Source organism: Myotis daubentonii, chromosome 1, assembly GCF_963259705.1.
Source record: "Myotis daubentonii chromosome 1, mMyoDau2.1, whole genome shotgun sequence".
Classification (NCBI taxonomy): domain Eukaryota; kingdom Metazoa; phylum Chordata; class Mammalia; order Chiroptera; family Vespertilionidae; genus Myotis; species Myotis daubentonii.
Genome location: NC_081840.1, coordinates 231,258,045 through 231,273,053, shown reverse-complemented (window position 1 = coordinate 231,273,053; position 15,009 = coordinate 231,258,045). Strand labels below are relative to the sequence as shown.

The following is a 15,009-nucleotide window of genomic DNA, read 5'->3' as shown; positions in this document are numbered from 1 at the left end:
GGGGCTTGCCCCGCCCATCCTGGCCCTCAAGGCCCCTCCTCGCACTGGCCCCGCGGAGGCCAGCTCCTGGTCCCCTCCGCACAGCGCTGGCGTGACCCCACCTCCTGCTGAATGGCATTTCCTATTTGGGACTCCAGCCAGGGATGGCCTCACCGCCCCCAGGGAGCCTTCCCTGACCACCCCTTTCCAAGAGCAGGTGGCCCGGCTCCTCCCACCCACCCCTGACCTCTCCGAGGAAGCACCTGCCTCTGTTACTGCCTGCCCGTCCCTCCCCTCGGCGCTGCAGCCCCGTCTGGATGAAGCCTGCGGTAAACAGGAGGACGGACCCTGGTGCTTGTCCCTCGGACGAACTGTGACCCCACACGGCCCGCCCTGCGCCGGGGCCTGCGCTGCAAAGTGGACACAAAGTCAGCATCCCGGGGCTGCTGTGCCCTGCACATGCCCGCTGAGCCCCGACGGTGGGCCTTGCACGGTGCTGGGGACCAGGGGCCCACCGGTGAGCAAGACAGGGCAGGTGCCCGCCCCACGCACTTCCCTTGTGGGGGAAACAGGTAGATGAACCCTGACCTTCCTGAGGTCCAGGGAGGAACTCTCGGTGCCGGGCAGGGGCAGCTGGGACTGGTCGGAGAGGGGCCGGGGAGGCCCACTGGGAGGGCTGTTCAGCTGAGACGGGAGGGAGGGGGCCTCATGTGAGGAGGTGCGGACGGGGGCGACGCAGCAGAATTCCAGGCCCAGGGAACAGCCGGTGCGAAGGTCCTGTGACAGGACAGAGCCGGGGTGACCCCAAATCGCCCAGGGGGCAGTGGTGTTCTGGCCAGGGTGGTGTGGGTGCTGGGCCCCTGGGGGCGGGGGGGAAGGCCCCCATGCCCTGGGAGGGCTGAGAGGTGGGGGGAAGGTCAGGGACTGAACTAGATTAGGGGGGACTCCTGCCTGTGCCCCTGATGGCAGTGATTCAGTAACTGATCCCTGACTCCCGCCTTCACCAGCTCATGGCTGAGCCCGTCCTCGGGGTGACTGGCTCACTCACCCACTGACCGGCTGCGTGCGGCCTCTGGGAGCCGGCGCTGTGCTGGGCCTGGAGGCCGGGCCTGCACGGGACAGACGGTGTGAAGCTCCGCGAAGCTCCCGATGGAGGGACGAGACAAATGCTAAACGTGGGAAAATCAAACAGGGCCGGGACAGGGTCCGAGGAAGAGGAGGAGGAGGAGGAGGAGGAGGAGGAGGAGGAGGAGGAGGCACTGAGCCTCAGGAGGAGGCAGGAGCTGTGCAGAGGCCCGTGCGGAGGGAGGGGCAGGGGAGCCCGTATTCCAGGGAGGGTTTGCTCTTCACAAATCGCCCCCTGACCCGAGGGGCGGCCAGCGCAGGGTGCCTGTCTCAGGCCACACACAGCGCGTCCCGGGAAGCCAGGCGGCATCCTCCCCGGGCTGGCACGGCGCCCCCCGGCGGGCGGCGGGCGGCGGGCGTGGGGAGAACAGGGCCGCATTGTGAGCGTCCCGGGAGCCGGGCACACAGAGGGCCCGAGTGTGTCCAGGGCGGCGCTGGGGCTCAGGAAACTCATTGAGCGCCGGTGGCCGGGCCACGAGTGCCGCCAGGAAGAAACGGGCCTTTATTAGGGGGAGGCCGGGACCAGCCTGGGCAGAGGCCACGCCAGGCCACCCATCTGCGGCCTTCCTGGGGCGGCGGGTCGCGTGGGGCTGGACACAGCCAGAGCTCGGACAGACATGGTGAGCTACATGTATAGTCCGCAGACCCTGTCTTCCCCGGGGATTCACACACACGTCTTCCTCCCTCCTCCCCTCTCCCCGAAGCGGGAGAACGATATTTAGTTCCCCGGTGGAAGGTGGAGGTGGGTCAAGGCCAGCAGCGCTGCCTGAGCTCCTCAGCAGCCGCCCGTTCTGCAGAGGGGGACGCTGAGGGCCGGAGAGCATCCTGCAGGGTCACAGCTGGTGAGTAACGGAGCTCGGAGCCCAGGTGCTCCACCGCCGAGGGGAGTGTGTGCCCGTGTGTGAGCATCACGGGTGTGAGTGGACGGGGTGTGTGGGCAGGTGGGTGGGGTCTGCTGTTCTAGGCCCATTCAGAAACCCCACTCGCTCCGGGCACCCCGGGTGGGCACCCCGGGTGGGCACCCCGAGTGGGCTGTGTGCAGCAGCGCCTCCTGGCTGTGCATCACGGATGTGGAGCAAGTCACCCCGACCTCGTGGCTGAAATGCCTTGGTGACGCTCCCAGGTCCTGTGGACTCTCTCCGCCCTCAGCAGGAATCCGGAGGCTTCTCACCCTCGGCAGCCTGTGCGCGCTGTCTGTCCCCTGCGGCCGTTCCCCTCGCTGCGGCCAGTCTGCGCTTCCTCACACAGGCGGCCAGCGTCCCCCAAGGTGGAGGCGGTGGAGGGGAGCTCCGAGGAGCGGGACCTAGACCCGCCCCTGCCCCGCAGGATGTGTCCTGGGCCGGGTGTGAGGAGGGCGCACGGGTGGGGCTTTAGGAAGATACAGCCCACCGCGCACTGCAGCCCCCAGCCCGCCCGCTCGGGCCGCCCCAGGTTTTCGCTGAGCTCACGAGTCCCATCGCAGCCTCCAGAGGAGGAACCTGGGACCAGACATTTGCAGTAACTGGCGGAGGCCGTCAGCGCCGGTCCAGCTGCGCCACACCGCCCCCTCGTGGCCAGAGCCGGGATGTCCCGGAGGCCAGGCCTGACCCTGCGGCTCCTGGGCCACGTGAGCAAACTCTTGAACCTTGGCAGGGTCTGGCACAGCAAGTGATCTATGCACATTGTGTTCTCACACCCCCGTCATCCTGGTGACCCCCAGCCCCTATCGGTGACGCCCTCGGCCACCTCTGCGGTCACGACGGGGCACTGTGGTGCGGGCTGCGCCGGCTCCTGGCGGACCTGCTCCCCGCTGCAGGCCTGTGGGGTGTCCACAGGGTCAAACTGCTCTGACGGCCGTGGGAAGACCATTCTGTGGCCCCCGTTGTCCCCAGGGTGAAGGCCACAGTCTGAGATGTGGCTTGGGAGGCCCCACCAGCCCCCTGTCCTCCCCCAGCTTCCACTGTCAGGGCCTCAGAGGCCCCCACTATCTGGATCGGTCATCAGCAGAACACGGTGCCAGGATCCGCAGGCTGCGGGCGTCATGCCAGCAGCCCATGGGAGGACACCGAGCAGCGTTTGGTGAGCGGGACGGTGCCAGTGCCAGCATCCTGGGCCTGGTCGGTGCCCGATGGTTATGTGAGAGGCAGGGGCGGGGTCGGGGGAGAGCTCTCTGAATATTTCTGCAACCTCTATACACGTTTAAAACTACTTCAAGCCCAGCTGTGACTCAGTGGCTGAGCCTTGACCTATGAACCAGGAGGTCATGGTTCAGTTCCTGGTCAGGGCACAGGCCCAGGTTGTGGGCTTGATCCCCAGTGTGGGGCGTGCAGGAGGCAGCGATCAATGCTTCTCTCTCATTATTGATGTTTCTCTCTCTCCCTCTCCCTTCCTCTCTGAAATCAATAAAAACATATTTACAAAAAACCCCCAAAACCCAAAATTAAACTACTTCAAAATAGAAAGGGAAAATAAATAAAAACTCTGAGTCCACTTCGTCCAATCACAGCCGAAGGCACGTTCTTCTCAAGCTCACATGGAACATGCACCAGGACAGACCTTGTCCACAGACCGTGAGCGCACCTGCATCTAAAAGGGTAGGAATCACTGTGCTCTCAGACCACAATGGAATGAAATGAGGAATCAACAGCCGAGAGAGAGAGAGAGAGAGAGAGAGAGAGAGAGAGAGAGAGAGAGCTGGATCCCCCCCCCAACACACTCGGAGAGTGGACAGCACTCTTCTAAATAACACATGGGTGGAAGAAAAAACCTAAAGTGAAATCTGAAAGTGTTTTGAACTAAACGAAACCGAAACTGAAAGGACAATGTACCAGAGGCTGTGGGAGGGGCGGCCCGTGGAGAGCACGTAGTGCATATTTCAGAAGTCAGATCTAAAGCCAATCACCTAAGCTTCTACCTTAGGAAACTGGAAAAGAAGAGCAGAATCAACCCAAAGTGAGCAGAAAGAAGCCCACGCCCAAGCCAGAGGAGACCACCATCTCCATAATCACCGTCTCCATCACCACCATCTCCATCACCACTGTCTCCATCATCACTTTCTCCATCACCATCATCTCCATCACCACCATCTCCATCACCACCATCTCCATCACCACCATCTCCATCACCACCATCTCCATCACCACCGTCTCCATCACCACCGTCTCCATCACCACCATCTCCATCACCACCATCTCCATCACAACCATCTCCATCACCACCATCTCCATCACCACCATCTCCATCACCACCATCTCCATCACCACCGTCTCCATCATCGCTGTCTCCATCACCACCGTCTCCATCACCACCATCTCCATCATCACCGTCTCCATCACCACCATCTCCATTACAACCATCTCCATCTCCACCATCACCATCCCCATCACCACCACCATCTCCATCACCACCATCTCTACCATCACCATCTCCATCATCACCGTCTCCATCACCACCATCTCCACCATCACCATCACCATCATCACCACCATCTCCATCACCACCATCTCCATCACCACCCTCTCCACCATCACCATCCCCATTATCACCACCATCTCTACCATCACCATCATCACCACCATCTCCATTACCACCATCTCCACCATCACCATCTCCACCATCACCACCATCTCCATCATCACCATCACCATCCCCATCACCACCATCTCCATCACCACCGTCTCCATCATCACTGTCTCCATCACCACTGTCTCCATCACCACCATCTCCATCATCACCGTCTCCATCACCACCGTCTCCATCACCACCATCTCCATCACCACCGTCTCCATCATCACTGTCTCCATCACCACCGTCTCCATCACCACCATCTCCATCATCACCGTCTCCATCACCACCATCTCCATTACAACCATCTCCATCTCCACCATCACCATCCCCATCACCACCACCATCTCCATCATCACCATCTCTACCATCACCATCTCCATCATCACCGTCTCCATCACCACCATCTCCACCATCACCATCACCATCATCACCACCATCTCCATCACCACCATCTCCATCACCACCCTCTCCACCATCACCATCCCCATTATCACCACCATCTTTACCATCACCATCATCACCACCATCTCCATTACCACCATCTCCACCATCACCATCCCCATCACCACCATCTCCATCATCACCATCTCCACCATCACCATCCCCATCACCACCATCTCCATCACCACCATCCCCATCACCACCATCTCCATCATCACCATCTCCACCATCACCACCATCTCCATCATCACCATCTCCACCATCACCACCATCTCCATCATCACCATCTCCACCATCACCATCCCCAACACCACCATCTCCATCATCACCATCTCCACCATCACCATCCCCATCACCACCATCTCCATCATCACCATCTCCACCATCACCATCCCCATCATCATCATCTACCCTGAAAAAACTCTGCCTTTTTGCCATCGAACACCCATTAGTATGGCCATTATAAAAAATACAAATAAATACAAATGTTGGGGGGTGTGGAGGAATTGGAACCCTGTGCACTGTTGGTGGGAATAAAACGTGGGGCAGCTGCTGTGCCAAACAGTATGGTGGTTCCCCCCAAAATAGAATTATCATGTAGTCCAGAAATTCAACTTCTGGGTATAAACCCCCACAATTGAAAGCAGGGTCTAAGAGAGATACTTACACCCCGTGTTCACAGCAGTGTTATTCACAGGAGCCAAAAGATAGAAGCAACCCAGTGTCCATCCACAGATGAAGGACAAACAAAATGTGGTCCATCTACACCAGTGATGGCGAACCTTTTGAGCTCGGCGTGTCAGCATTTTAAAAACGCTAACTTAACTCTGGTGCCGGGTCACATATAGACATTTTTTGATATTTGCAACCATAGCAAAACAGAGACTTATATTTTTGATATTTATTTTATCTATTTAAATGCCATTTAACAAAGAAAAATCAACCAAAAAAATGAGTTCGCGTGTCACCTCTGACACGCGTGTCACAGGTTCGCTACCACTGCTCTACACACACAGTGGAATATGATTCAGCCACGAAAAGGGAGGAAGGCCCAGCTGGCCTGGCTCAGAGGTATAGCGTTGACCTATTTCTTTCTCCTTCTCCATTCCTCTCTGAAATCAATACAATTTTTTTTTTTTTTTTAAAGGAAGGAGCCTTAACCGGTTTGGCTCAGTGGATAGAGCGTCGGCCTGCGGACTGAAGGGTCCCAGGTTCGATTCCGGTCAAGGGCATGTACCTTGGTTGTGGGCACATCCCCAGTGGGGGGCGTGCAGGAGGCAGCTGATCGATGTTTCTAACTCTCTAACCCTCTCCTTTCCTCTCTGTAAAAAATCAATAAAATATATTTTTTTAAAAAGGAAGGAAACTCTGACACCGGCTACAACACGTATGGACCGGGGACACATTAAGCTCAGTGAAACAAGCCTGTCACGCAGGACACGGTCCATGATGGCATTCATGCGGGGTCCTTAGGGGAGTCAGAGTCAGAGAGACCGGCAGTAGCTGGGGGGTGGGGGCGGGGGCGGGGATTGTGTAATGGGGACAGAGTCTGGGTTTGGGAAGATGAAATCCTTGCAGAGATGGTGGTGGAGGTTGCACAACGATGTGAATGCACTTAATGCCACTGAACTGCGCACTGAGAGATGGTGAAAGTGGTAAGTTTGCGTTGTGTGTATTTTACCACAAATTTTAAAAAGTAAAAACAATGATGACATTGTTTAAATTAATGGAATAATAAGATCACTTACGCCCCAGCTGGTGTGGCTCAGTGGATAGAGCATCGGCCTGCAGACTGAAGGGTCCCAGATTTGAATCCAGTTCAGGGCACAGGCCCGGGTTGTGGGCTCAATCCCCAGTGTGGGGCGTGCAGGAGGCAGCCGGTCCGTGATTCTCTCTCATCACTGATGTCTCTATCTCTCTCTCCCTCTCCCTGAAATTAATATAAATATACTGTATTTTTAAAAAGAACACATTTCCTACCTAAACGCCTTGAGCAATCTTGTCCCCAACCCCTCCCACATCTCATCACTAACAACCCCGCCCCCCCCCCCCCCCCCCCCCCCCCCCGCCCTGCAAAGCCTCCCATCCTGCTGGGTCTTATCTCAAGTAACAGTGACACGGCTGCCGGGAAGCATCTCCACAGCCTCCAAACTGTGACAGATATTCCGGGAGGCGGGGGTGGGGGGGAGGGGGGGTGGGGGGGGAGGGGGGGTGGGGGGGAGGGGGGGTGGGTGGGGCGGGGTAAGCCTGCCTGTTTTCCCCTGAGAAACACTGAAGCAGGTGTTCTGGCCCTGCCAGGACAGGCGCTAAGCAACACCAAGCGGCCGTGGGACGCCGCCCGCCCCGTGCTCCTGGGGACTGGCTGCCATTCATTCCACAGAGGCCTGGCAGGGCCTGCGCTGTGCCAGGCGGCAGCAGGTGCCTGGGTCAGGGGCACACAGAGCAGAAAAGGCAGCTCCTTGTTGCTGGGAGACAGAAAAACAAGCGAACAGGTGAATGAGCACGCTCCTTCCCAGGGAGAGCCGGGCAAGAACAGCAGGAAGGGGGAGGGACATGGCCTCCTCTGAGTCGGCCAGAGTGGGCGCCCCCATCCCGCCCTCCTCCCCACGCCCCAAGCAAGAAGCGCAGCCTTGGGGTGCGCAGGGGTCCCACACGGTGGGCCAGCCCTTGGCGGGGGGGGGGGGGGGGGGGGGCAGGCCGGGTAGCTCTGAAGCGCCAGCGCCCAGGTCATGGCTGCTGGAGGCTGGTGGACCAGCTGCTTCCAAGCGGCTTTTCTGCTCCGCCAGCGTCCCCTGCTGGGCAGGGGCGGTTCCTGCAGCCACTGGACTCCTGCCGGAGGCGGGGAGGGGGGGGGGGCTGGAGCATCCCTAGGCCCTTGCCCCACCCCAGGGTCTGACCCCGCCCGGACCGCCCCTTAGAGGATGACGAGGAGGAAGAATCACTCTAACAGAAATGCGTTTCCTCCCGTTACTGGGACTAAGGATTTAGGTGTTTGAAATGTTTTTTGGATTTTAATCCTCACCTGACGATGTTTTTCACTGACTGCAGAGAGAGAAGCGAGAGGGAGAGAAGCAGTTGGTTGCCTCCGGCACACACTCCGACAGGGAACCCACAGCCTGGGTATGTGCCCTGATTGGGAATCGAACCCACGACCGTTCGGTGCACAGGAAGATGCTCTACCCCACCAGCAGCACCAGCCAGTGAAGTGTTCTCTAACCCGTGATTTCGAACCCTTCGGCGAGTAAAAGGCAGGCAGGCCTGCAGTTCCGGGGTGGGAGTGGGACAGCCCTCCTGCAGCCCATGGGGAGGCCTGCAGATGTCCCACGCCCGCTCGGCCGGGACCCTGGGCTGGACTCCGCTGGCGTCTGACCTTCCCTCCCACGGGCAAGCCCAGCGTTGTGCCCTCAGCCCACCACGGGGCTTGGTTTCCCAGCACACATTTGACTGAATTGCTGTATTTGCCTTTCTGCATGTCTCCCATTCCTTCCGGGGTGCCCAGGCTTTGTCCAGCCTTCCACTCACTCAACCGGCTGCGGAGGGTGCCGGGCCTGGTTACCTGTTGGGAACACAGGCGAGGGCGAGCAGATGGACAGGGTCCCGCCGGCCGTGGGCAATTACATGGCACGGACACAACTGGCAAGTGCTATGCAGGAGCGCAGCGGGCATCTTCCAGGAGCAAGTCCGGCGGGAGGGGCCTGAGCGGAGAGAGGCCCGAGACAGGGGCTGCAGACCCGGTGTCGATGTAAGAACGTCCAACCTCTAGGGAATTTTTGAGTTTATTTAAACCAAACTGAAAACTGCCAGGAAGCAAAATCTCAATGGACTGAGAGGATGGGCTGGGAAATGGCAGTGTTACCGCTTATTTAACACATCAGAATCAAAGGGAATAGATTAGGGAGGAGGAAGCAAGGCCGGGACATTTCTGAGCCTGGATAAAAAGGAACATGGAGCCCTGACCCGTTTGGCTCAGTGGATAGAGCGTCGTCCTGTGGACTGAAAGGTCCCAGGTTCGATTCTGGTCAAGTGCATGTACCTTGGTTGCGGACACATCTCCAGTAGGGGGCGTGCAGGAGGCAGCTGATCGATGTGTCTCTCATCAATGTTTCTAACTCTCTATCCCTCTCCCTTCCTCTCTGTAAAAAATCAATAAAATACATTTTTTTTAAAAAAAGGAACATGGAGAGACACACACTTCTTTTACGCTGGTGGGTTTAGGAGAGTTGGTGGTTAGTGCCCACCGGGACACACTTGTCGTTAGAAAGTTTAACTTCAGACCACCCTGTGTGGCTACTTACGGTCTCCGAGTTCACGAGGCCACCACGCCGGCCTCCCCTGAGCTGGTCAGGTGTAGGATGCGGCCCCCTTTCGTTCACATTTTATTCTAACATCACGAGAAGCCACTGAAGGTTTTCGGCAAAGCCCAATATATCTGACTTACGGTTTCCCGAGATCCATTGGCTGCTGAGTACCCTGTGGAGCAGGGGTCCTCAAACTACGGCCCGCGGGCCACGTGCAAATACAAATACTGTATTTGTTCCCATTTTGTTTTTTTACTTCAAAATAAGATATGTGCAGTGTGCATAGGAATTTGTTCATAGCTTTTTTTTTTTTTTAACTATCTTCCGGCCCTCCAGCGGTCTGAGGGACAGTGAACTGGCCCCGTTTAAAAAGTTTGAGGAGCCCTGCCGTGGAGAGTGGCTTGGAGACTTCTCAGTGGGCAGGTGAGGTGGGGCGAGTGGGTGGACAGAGGAGGAGCCTTGGGGATGCTCTGGGGGGTGCCGGCAGCCTTACTGAGAACGGATGTCAGCTCTGGCCATGAACAGATCAGTAGCAGGGCCTCTCACGAGAGTCCATGCGGCAGTTTCCGGTAACGAACAGTGGGAGCTGCGAGGCAGACGGGTCCCGAGCTGGGCCGCACCTGCCTCATGCCTCGTGTGTGCTGTCCAAGGGGAGCGGCCGCCTCCGTCCTGCCCGCCGTCCCGAGCGCATCTTTCTGCTCCTCACTTCCCAAAAGCCTTGGGAACTAAAGCTTCCCACCCCCACGCTGCCCGACAGCCGTCTGGCCAGGTCGTGTGAAACCTGAAATCCCTCCAGACTAGCTTTTCCTCAGTGTGTCGCGTGTTTCATTTTTATAAGTAGCTGACGCGCAGTCTGCACACCTGTCTACAGACCTCCCGTCGCTGCTTTGCAAGCTGTGACCTCAAGGCCTGCAGGTCTGCTTACTGTCTGGCCCTTTGTTGATCGGTCCTCCCTCGTGTCAGCAGGTTCCCGCCAGGCTGTCTGACTCCAGGACCCCCTCCCTCGCACACCCCGATGCATGTTCCTGCAGGTCCTGGCTGGGGAGGAAGAGGCCTCAGGTGCTTCCAGCTCTGTGGTACCCAATGTTATGTGAGTGCACACTGACTCCCGGGGCCGCGCGGCCCATGGACTGGCATGTCCTACGGACTCCTGCAAACCCCAGGTGGTTACTGAGCTCTTGGGTGTGGAGCGAAGAACAAGTTCATTGGCTCCAGTGTGACTGGTGGGCTGTCCCTGTTCCAGAAAGTCCAGGAGTCCCGCCTCCAGGGGACCGGACCGTCTGCAGGGGTTGCCCGAGAAGACACTGAGCCTCCCCGCCCCCTCCCAACTTGCTGACTTATGAGAAGGTGGACCAGTTTTCCAAGACCGGAGGGGCCCTCTCAGCTCCCCAGTGGGTCAGGGTGGGAGGAGGGGCCAGGAGGTCTGAGGGTGGCAGTGCCAGGGAATGGAGGTGTCTGGCTTCCCCAGCCCCCACTCGAGACAAATGACCTATCTAATCTGCCTTGTGCTATGCAAACCGGCTGGGATCTCTCCTTAGAAACCACATAAACAACACTGACGGGGAATTTCAGGCCCAAGGCCCCTAGAGTAACGCTGTGCATATAATCACATAAATCACCATCTGAACCAGGACTCAGAACGTATTGCCAGAAAATTAGGCATCGTTGCCTGTAAAATCTGTTAAGCTGATTTCATTCTTTTACTGGTTACGATACTTTTAATTTCCTTCTGTAGGTAATGAAAGTAAGTTTCTAAGCATTATATGTTCCTACTTAAGAAAGTATCACTTTATAAAACACCTATTAACTTTTGCTTTCTGAAATTTAGGGTGTCCATTATGCAGATATTAATTCTTTTAAATTATTCTATTTTTTCATAATTTGTCCTAAACCTGCTGTTTAATACTACCCCCAAGTTTAAAGAACGTTTTAGCAGCACAGATGTTACTCAAGGCAGCTATTTTCCCACCCAGTGGATATATTGCAGGGATATACTCACTACACTCACTACTTACGTACCCAGTGGCTGCCGAATATTAAGTACAGGTTACTTGTTCTTTTGGCCTCTGAATTCAGGAGTCCTTCCGTTTTCTAATCAGTGAATTGTTCGAATAAAAAATATAAATGTGTATCGACAGAGAAAGCCCAAGAAAGCTAAGGTGGAGACTACATTTTCACTGTTCACGGCACACAGCTCAGTGAGAATGAGGCCTGCTCCATCGGCCTCAGAGATCTCCGAGAAACGCAGGGCTGCTGTCACAGGACCAGCTTATACAACAGGTCAGGATCGAGATCAAAGCCTGCGGTGCCTGCAAGGGATCTGTAGGGCTCTATGGTGTCAGGGCGAGGGAACAAAACCCAATACCAGTCGTCACCCCACAAATGTTCACTTTGACGGGAAAGGAACATCTGATGCTCTGACACAGGAGTCGGGTCAGTTTCTCACTCGCACGCCTCCTCTTCATCCCGCTCCTGAACTCCCACGAGCGGCACGTCCACTTTCAAACCACCAGGAAAGGGGGCCGGTAACGTCCTTTTCAGAAGAAAAGCTTTTCCAATAAAATTTAAAAACTTTATTAAGATTTAAGCTATAAACCAAACGTTGGCAACCATCATATGGTCATGTTGGCTCGGGGCACGGGAAGGTGGGACGGTCACTCCTTCCAACGCAACTGCACAATTCGCTGCAATAAGTCAGCTCATTTTCTCAGAAGCTGCACCTCGTCCTTCGGTTTACAGCTCACACGGCAAGGTTAACAGAATGTTAAGTAACTTACCACCGGTCCCTAGAATAGACGGGAAACGGAGCCACTATTCGGATCAAGTTATAAGAAGGCTTTAGCGGCTCAGTCGTTTTCCCAGGGAGGATAAAAATCTATAAATCCTGAAACGGTGATGCTGTTTGTGGAGCCGTAAAATCCACACCCGCGACGGTGTTGCCACGGCGCACAGGGGAGTCCACTCATTCCGCTTCCCCGGTCGCTCCGACCGAGCAGCTTTCGGGGTGGAGCCGGAAGACTTAAAGAGGACCGACTTCCTCCGTGACACCATGGGGAAGACGGCGAGAAACGGGGTGTGCAATCAGCCAGCTGTGCACGTCCGCACCCCGACCCCGCAGGCCTGTTCCCAGGGCTCCAACCGATGTCACCGACACTCGGGGTGACCGCCGAGGGCGGCGTCCTCTCGCAGCGGGGCCGCCCGCTCAGATCAGAGGCCGTTCGCTGCAGCCGGGAAAGTGGTCCTCGGTGCGGAACAGGACGGGCGGTTCGTAGCCGGCCGGCGGGGGCCTGCTGGCGGGCGCCTTGGTGAAGAGGGAGGGCACGGGGAGGGTGTGCAGGAGTTTCCGGAACGCGCTGGGGAAGGAGCCCAGCTCGGCCTCCGCCCTGGCGACCTGCTCCTCCATCCGGGCCACGCTGGCGCCGATCATGCCCACGAAGGCCTCCAGCCGGTCGATCTTGCCGTACACCTGCCGCATCTCCGTGGCCTTGGCGTGGATGCGCGGCACGCCCTCGCTGACCACGTGGGAGGAGTCGCCGCGCAGCATGTCCAGCATGCCCACGAACTCGTCCACCCTGGTGAGCAGCTCGTCCAGGCTGGCGTCCAGGGCCTGCACCTCGGGCCGCGCCCCGGCCCCGGCCCCGGGCAGCAGGCCGGCGGCATAGCCCGCGGCGGCGCGGCGCAGCAGCGGCAGGTCGCGTCCCGGCGCGCCCCCGTCCGGGCCGTCATCCTCCCACGGCCCTGAGGCGATGCTGTGGCTCTGCGACACGTGGCCGCTGTCCCCGCTCCAGGAGGCGAGCGGCGGATCGGCTTCTTCCGCGGATCCCTCGCGAGATGGCCCGCGACGCGCCGACCGACCCTCCATAGCCCGCGACTTCCGGGCTGCCGGCCAGCTTCCGGTCTCTGCGCGCACGCGCACGCACAGAACGCCCCTGCTTCCGGGCTGCGCGCACGAGCACGCGCACGCGCGCTGTGGTCTCTGTGTGCACGCGCTCAGCCCGAACCCCAGTTACGAAGGAAGGTTTGGCGGTGCAGTGAAGTGCACACACCTTAAATGCACAAGTGGATTCGTGTTTGCACATCCATACACCCACGTCGCCTCCATCCAGATCGGGTAAAGCACATGTCCAGGCCCGGGAAGGGTTCCCTCCCGCCCCTAGTTTCTTCTTGCTCGGACACGGCTGTTGCTTACTACTCCGTCAAAGAACAAGGGCCAATTAAAGTATGCAAATTAAATTTAAATTAACTGTCTGCTTACCAAGGCAGATAGCTCAAACGGAAGTTTCTGGCTTAGAAACTTGGGCTATGCCAGTTCTCTTTAAACCGTTTTAAAATTTCATTTTATCACGGGTGTTTTTATTGATCAGTATCACTTAGCTCCTACTGTATACCAGGCACTGTTCTAGGCACCGGGTGACACAGCGGTGGACCGACGATCCAAAAGTTCTGCCTTGAACTTCATTCTAGGCGTGGAGATACCCAGGAAGCAGGAGAAATTGATAGCATGTTACCTAGGGATGAGAGTGCTTATCAGCCAAGGACCGATTCTGCAAATCATCAGCAGGGGTCGCTGGTGACAGCCGAGGGCGCTCCCTGGAGCAATTCCCAAGCATTATAGTGGGGAGACACTTGACCTTGGTTAAATCAAGCAAAACAAATCAAAACCCCACAAAAACTCTGGAAGCAACCCTAGTGTCCATCCATGGTTGAATGGATAAGCAACATGTATTCTATCCACACAAAGAACTAGCATTCAGCCTTAAAAAGGACGGAAATTCTGACATGTGCTACAATAGGGATACACCTTGAGGGCATTGGGCTCAGTGAGATGAGCCATTACATAAGACAAATGCTATAATGACCCCCCTCCCCTTACATGAGGTCCTAGGGTAGTCAAATCATAGAGAAAATAGGACAGCGTTTGCCAGGCACTTGGGGCGGGGGTGCTGTTTAACGGGTATGGAGTTCCAGTTTTGCAAGATGAAAGAGTTCTGGGGATAGGTTGCACAGCAAGATGAATATATTTAACACTACTGAGCTGAACATTTACAAAAGGTTAAGATAGTATCTTTTATGGTATATATCTTTACCACAATAAAAAAAAATTCTCCTCTTACCTAATAATCCTAGGTTAAATGAGATTCATTTGGGGGAAATTATCTGAGCTTAAGATAAAAGATTTATGAATGAAAATATTAACTGTAGCATACTTTTAAAAAAAATCCTAGAGAGTAGAAGGAAGGAAAGGGGGGACTTTTTTTTTAGAGAGAGAAACATCCATGTGAGAGAGACACATTGATTGGTTGCCTCCTGCTCCCACTCTGACGGGGGTTCGGCGTCGAACCTGAGGTATGAACCCTTGACTGGTAATTGAACCCAGGACCTTTTGGTCTGTGGGATGATGCTCTAACCACTGAACCAAACTGGCCAGTGCGACTGTAGCGTACTTGTAAAAAAACAAAGTAGGAGCTATTGTTACCAGTGAGATGATGAGACCTTGGTTCTCGTCTTCTTGAAGAAAAGATTTCATCAAGAGACAAAATGCAGCAAATCAAGTAAGAAGGCATTGGCCGCAGCAAAAGCAGACTCAGGACAGTGAGACAAGGAAGGGCCCAGCTGAGAA

The 15,009-nt window shown here is 56.3% G+C and overlaps 1 protein-coding gene across 1 annotated transcript; it reads right to left on the bottom strand.

Annotated features, from left to right (window-relative positions):
• Positions 1–11,947: 11,947 nt before the first annotated feature.
• On the bottom strand, positions 11,948–13,303 carry BLOC1S4 (biogenesis of lysosomal organelles complex 1 subunit 4). Its single transcript, XM_059676093.1, has one exon. It carries the CDS (start codon positions 13,249–13,251, stop codon positions 12,592–12,594), a length of 660 nt encoding a protein of 219 aa, XP_059532076.1. The 5' UTR covers positions 13,252–13,303; the 3' UTR covers positions 11,948–12,591.
• Positions 13,304–15,009: the final 1,706 nt, after the last annotated feature.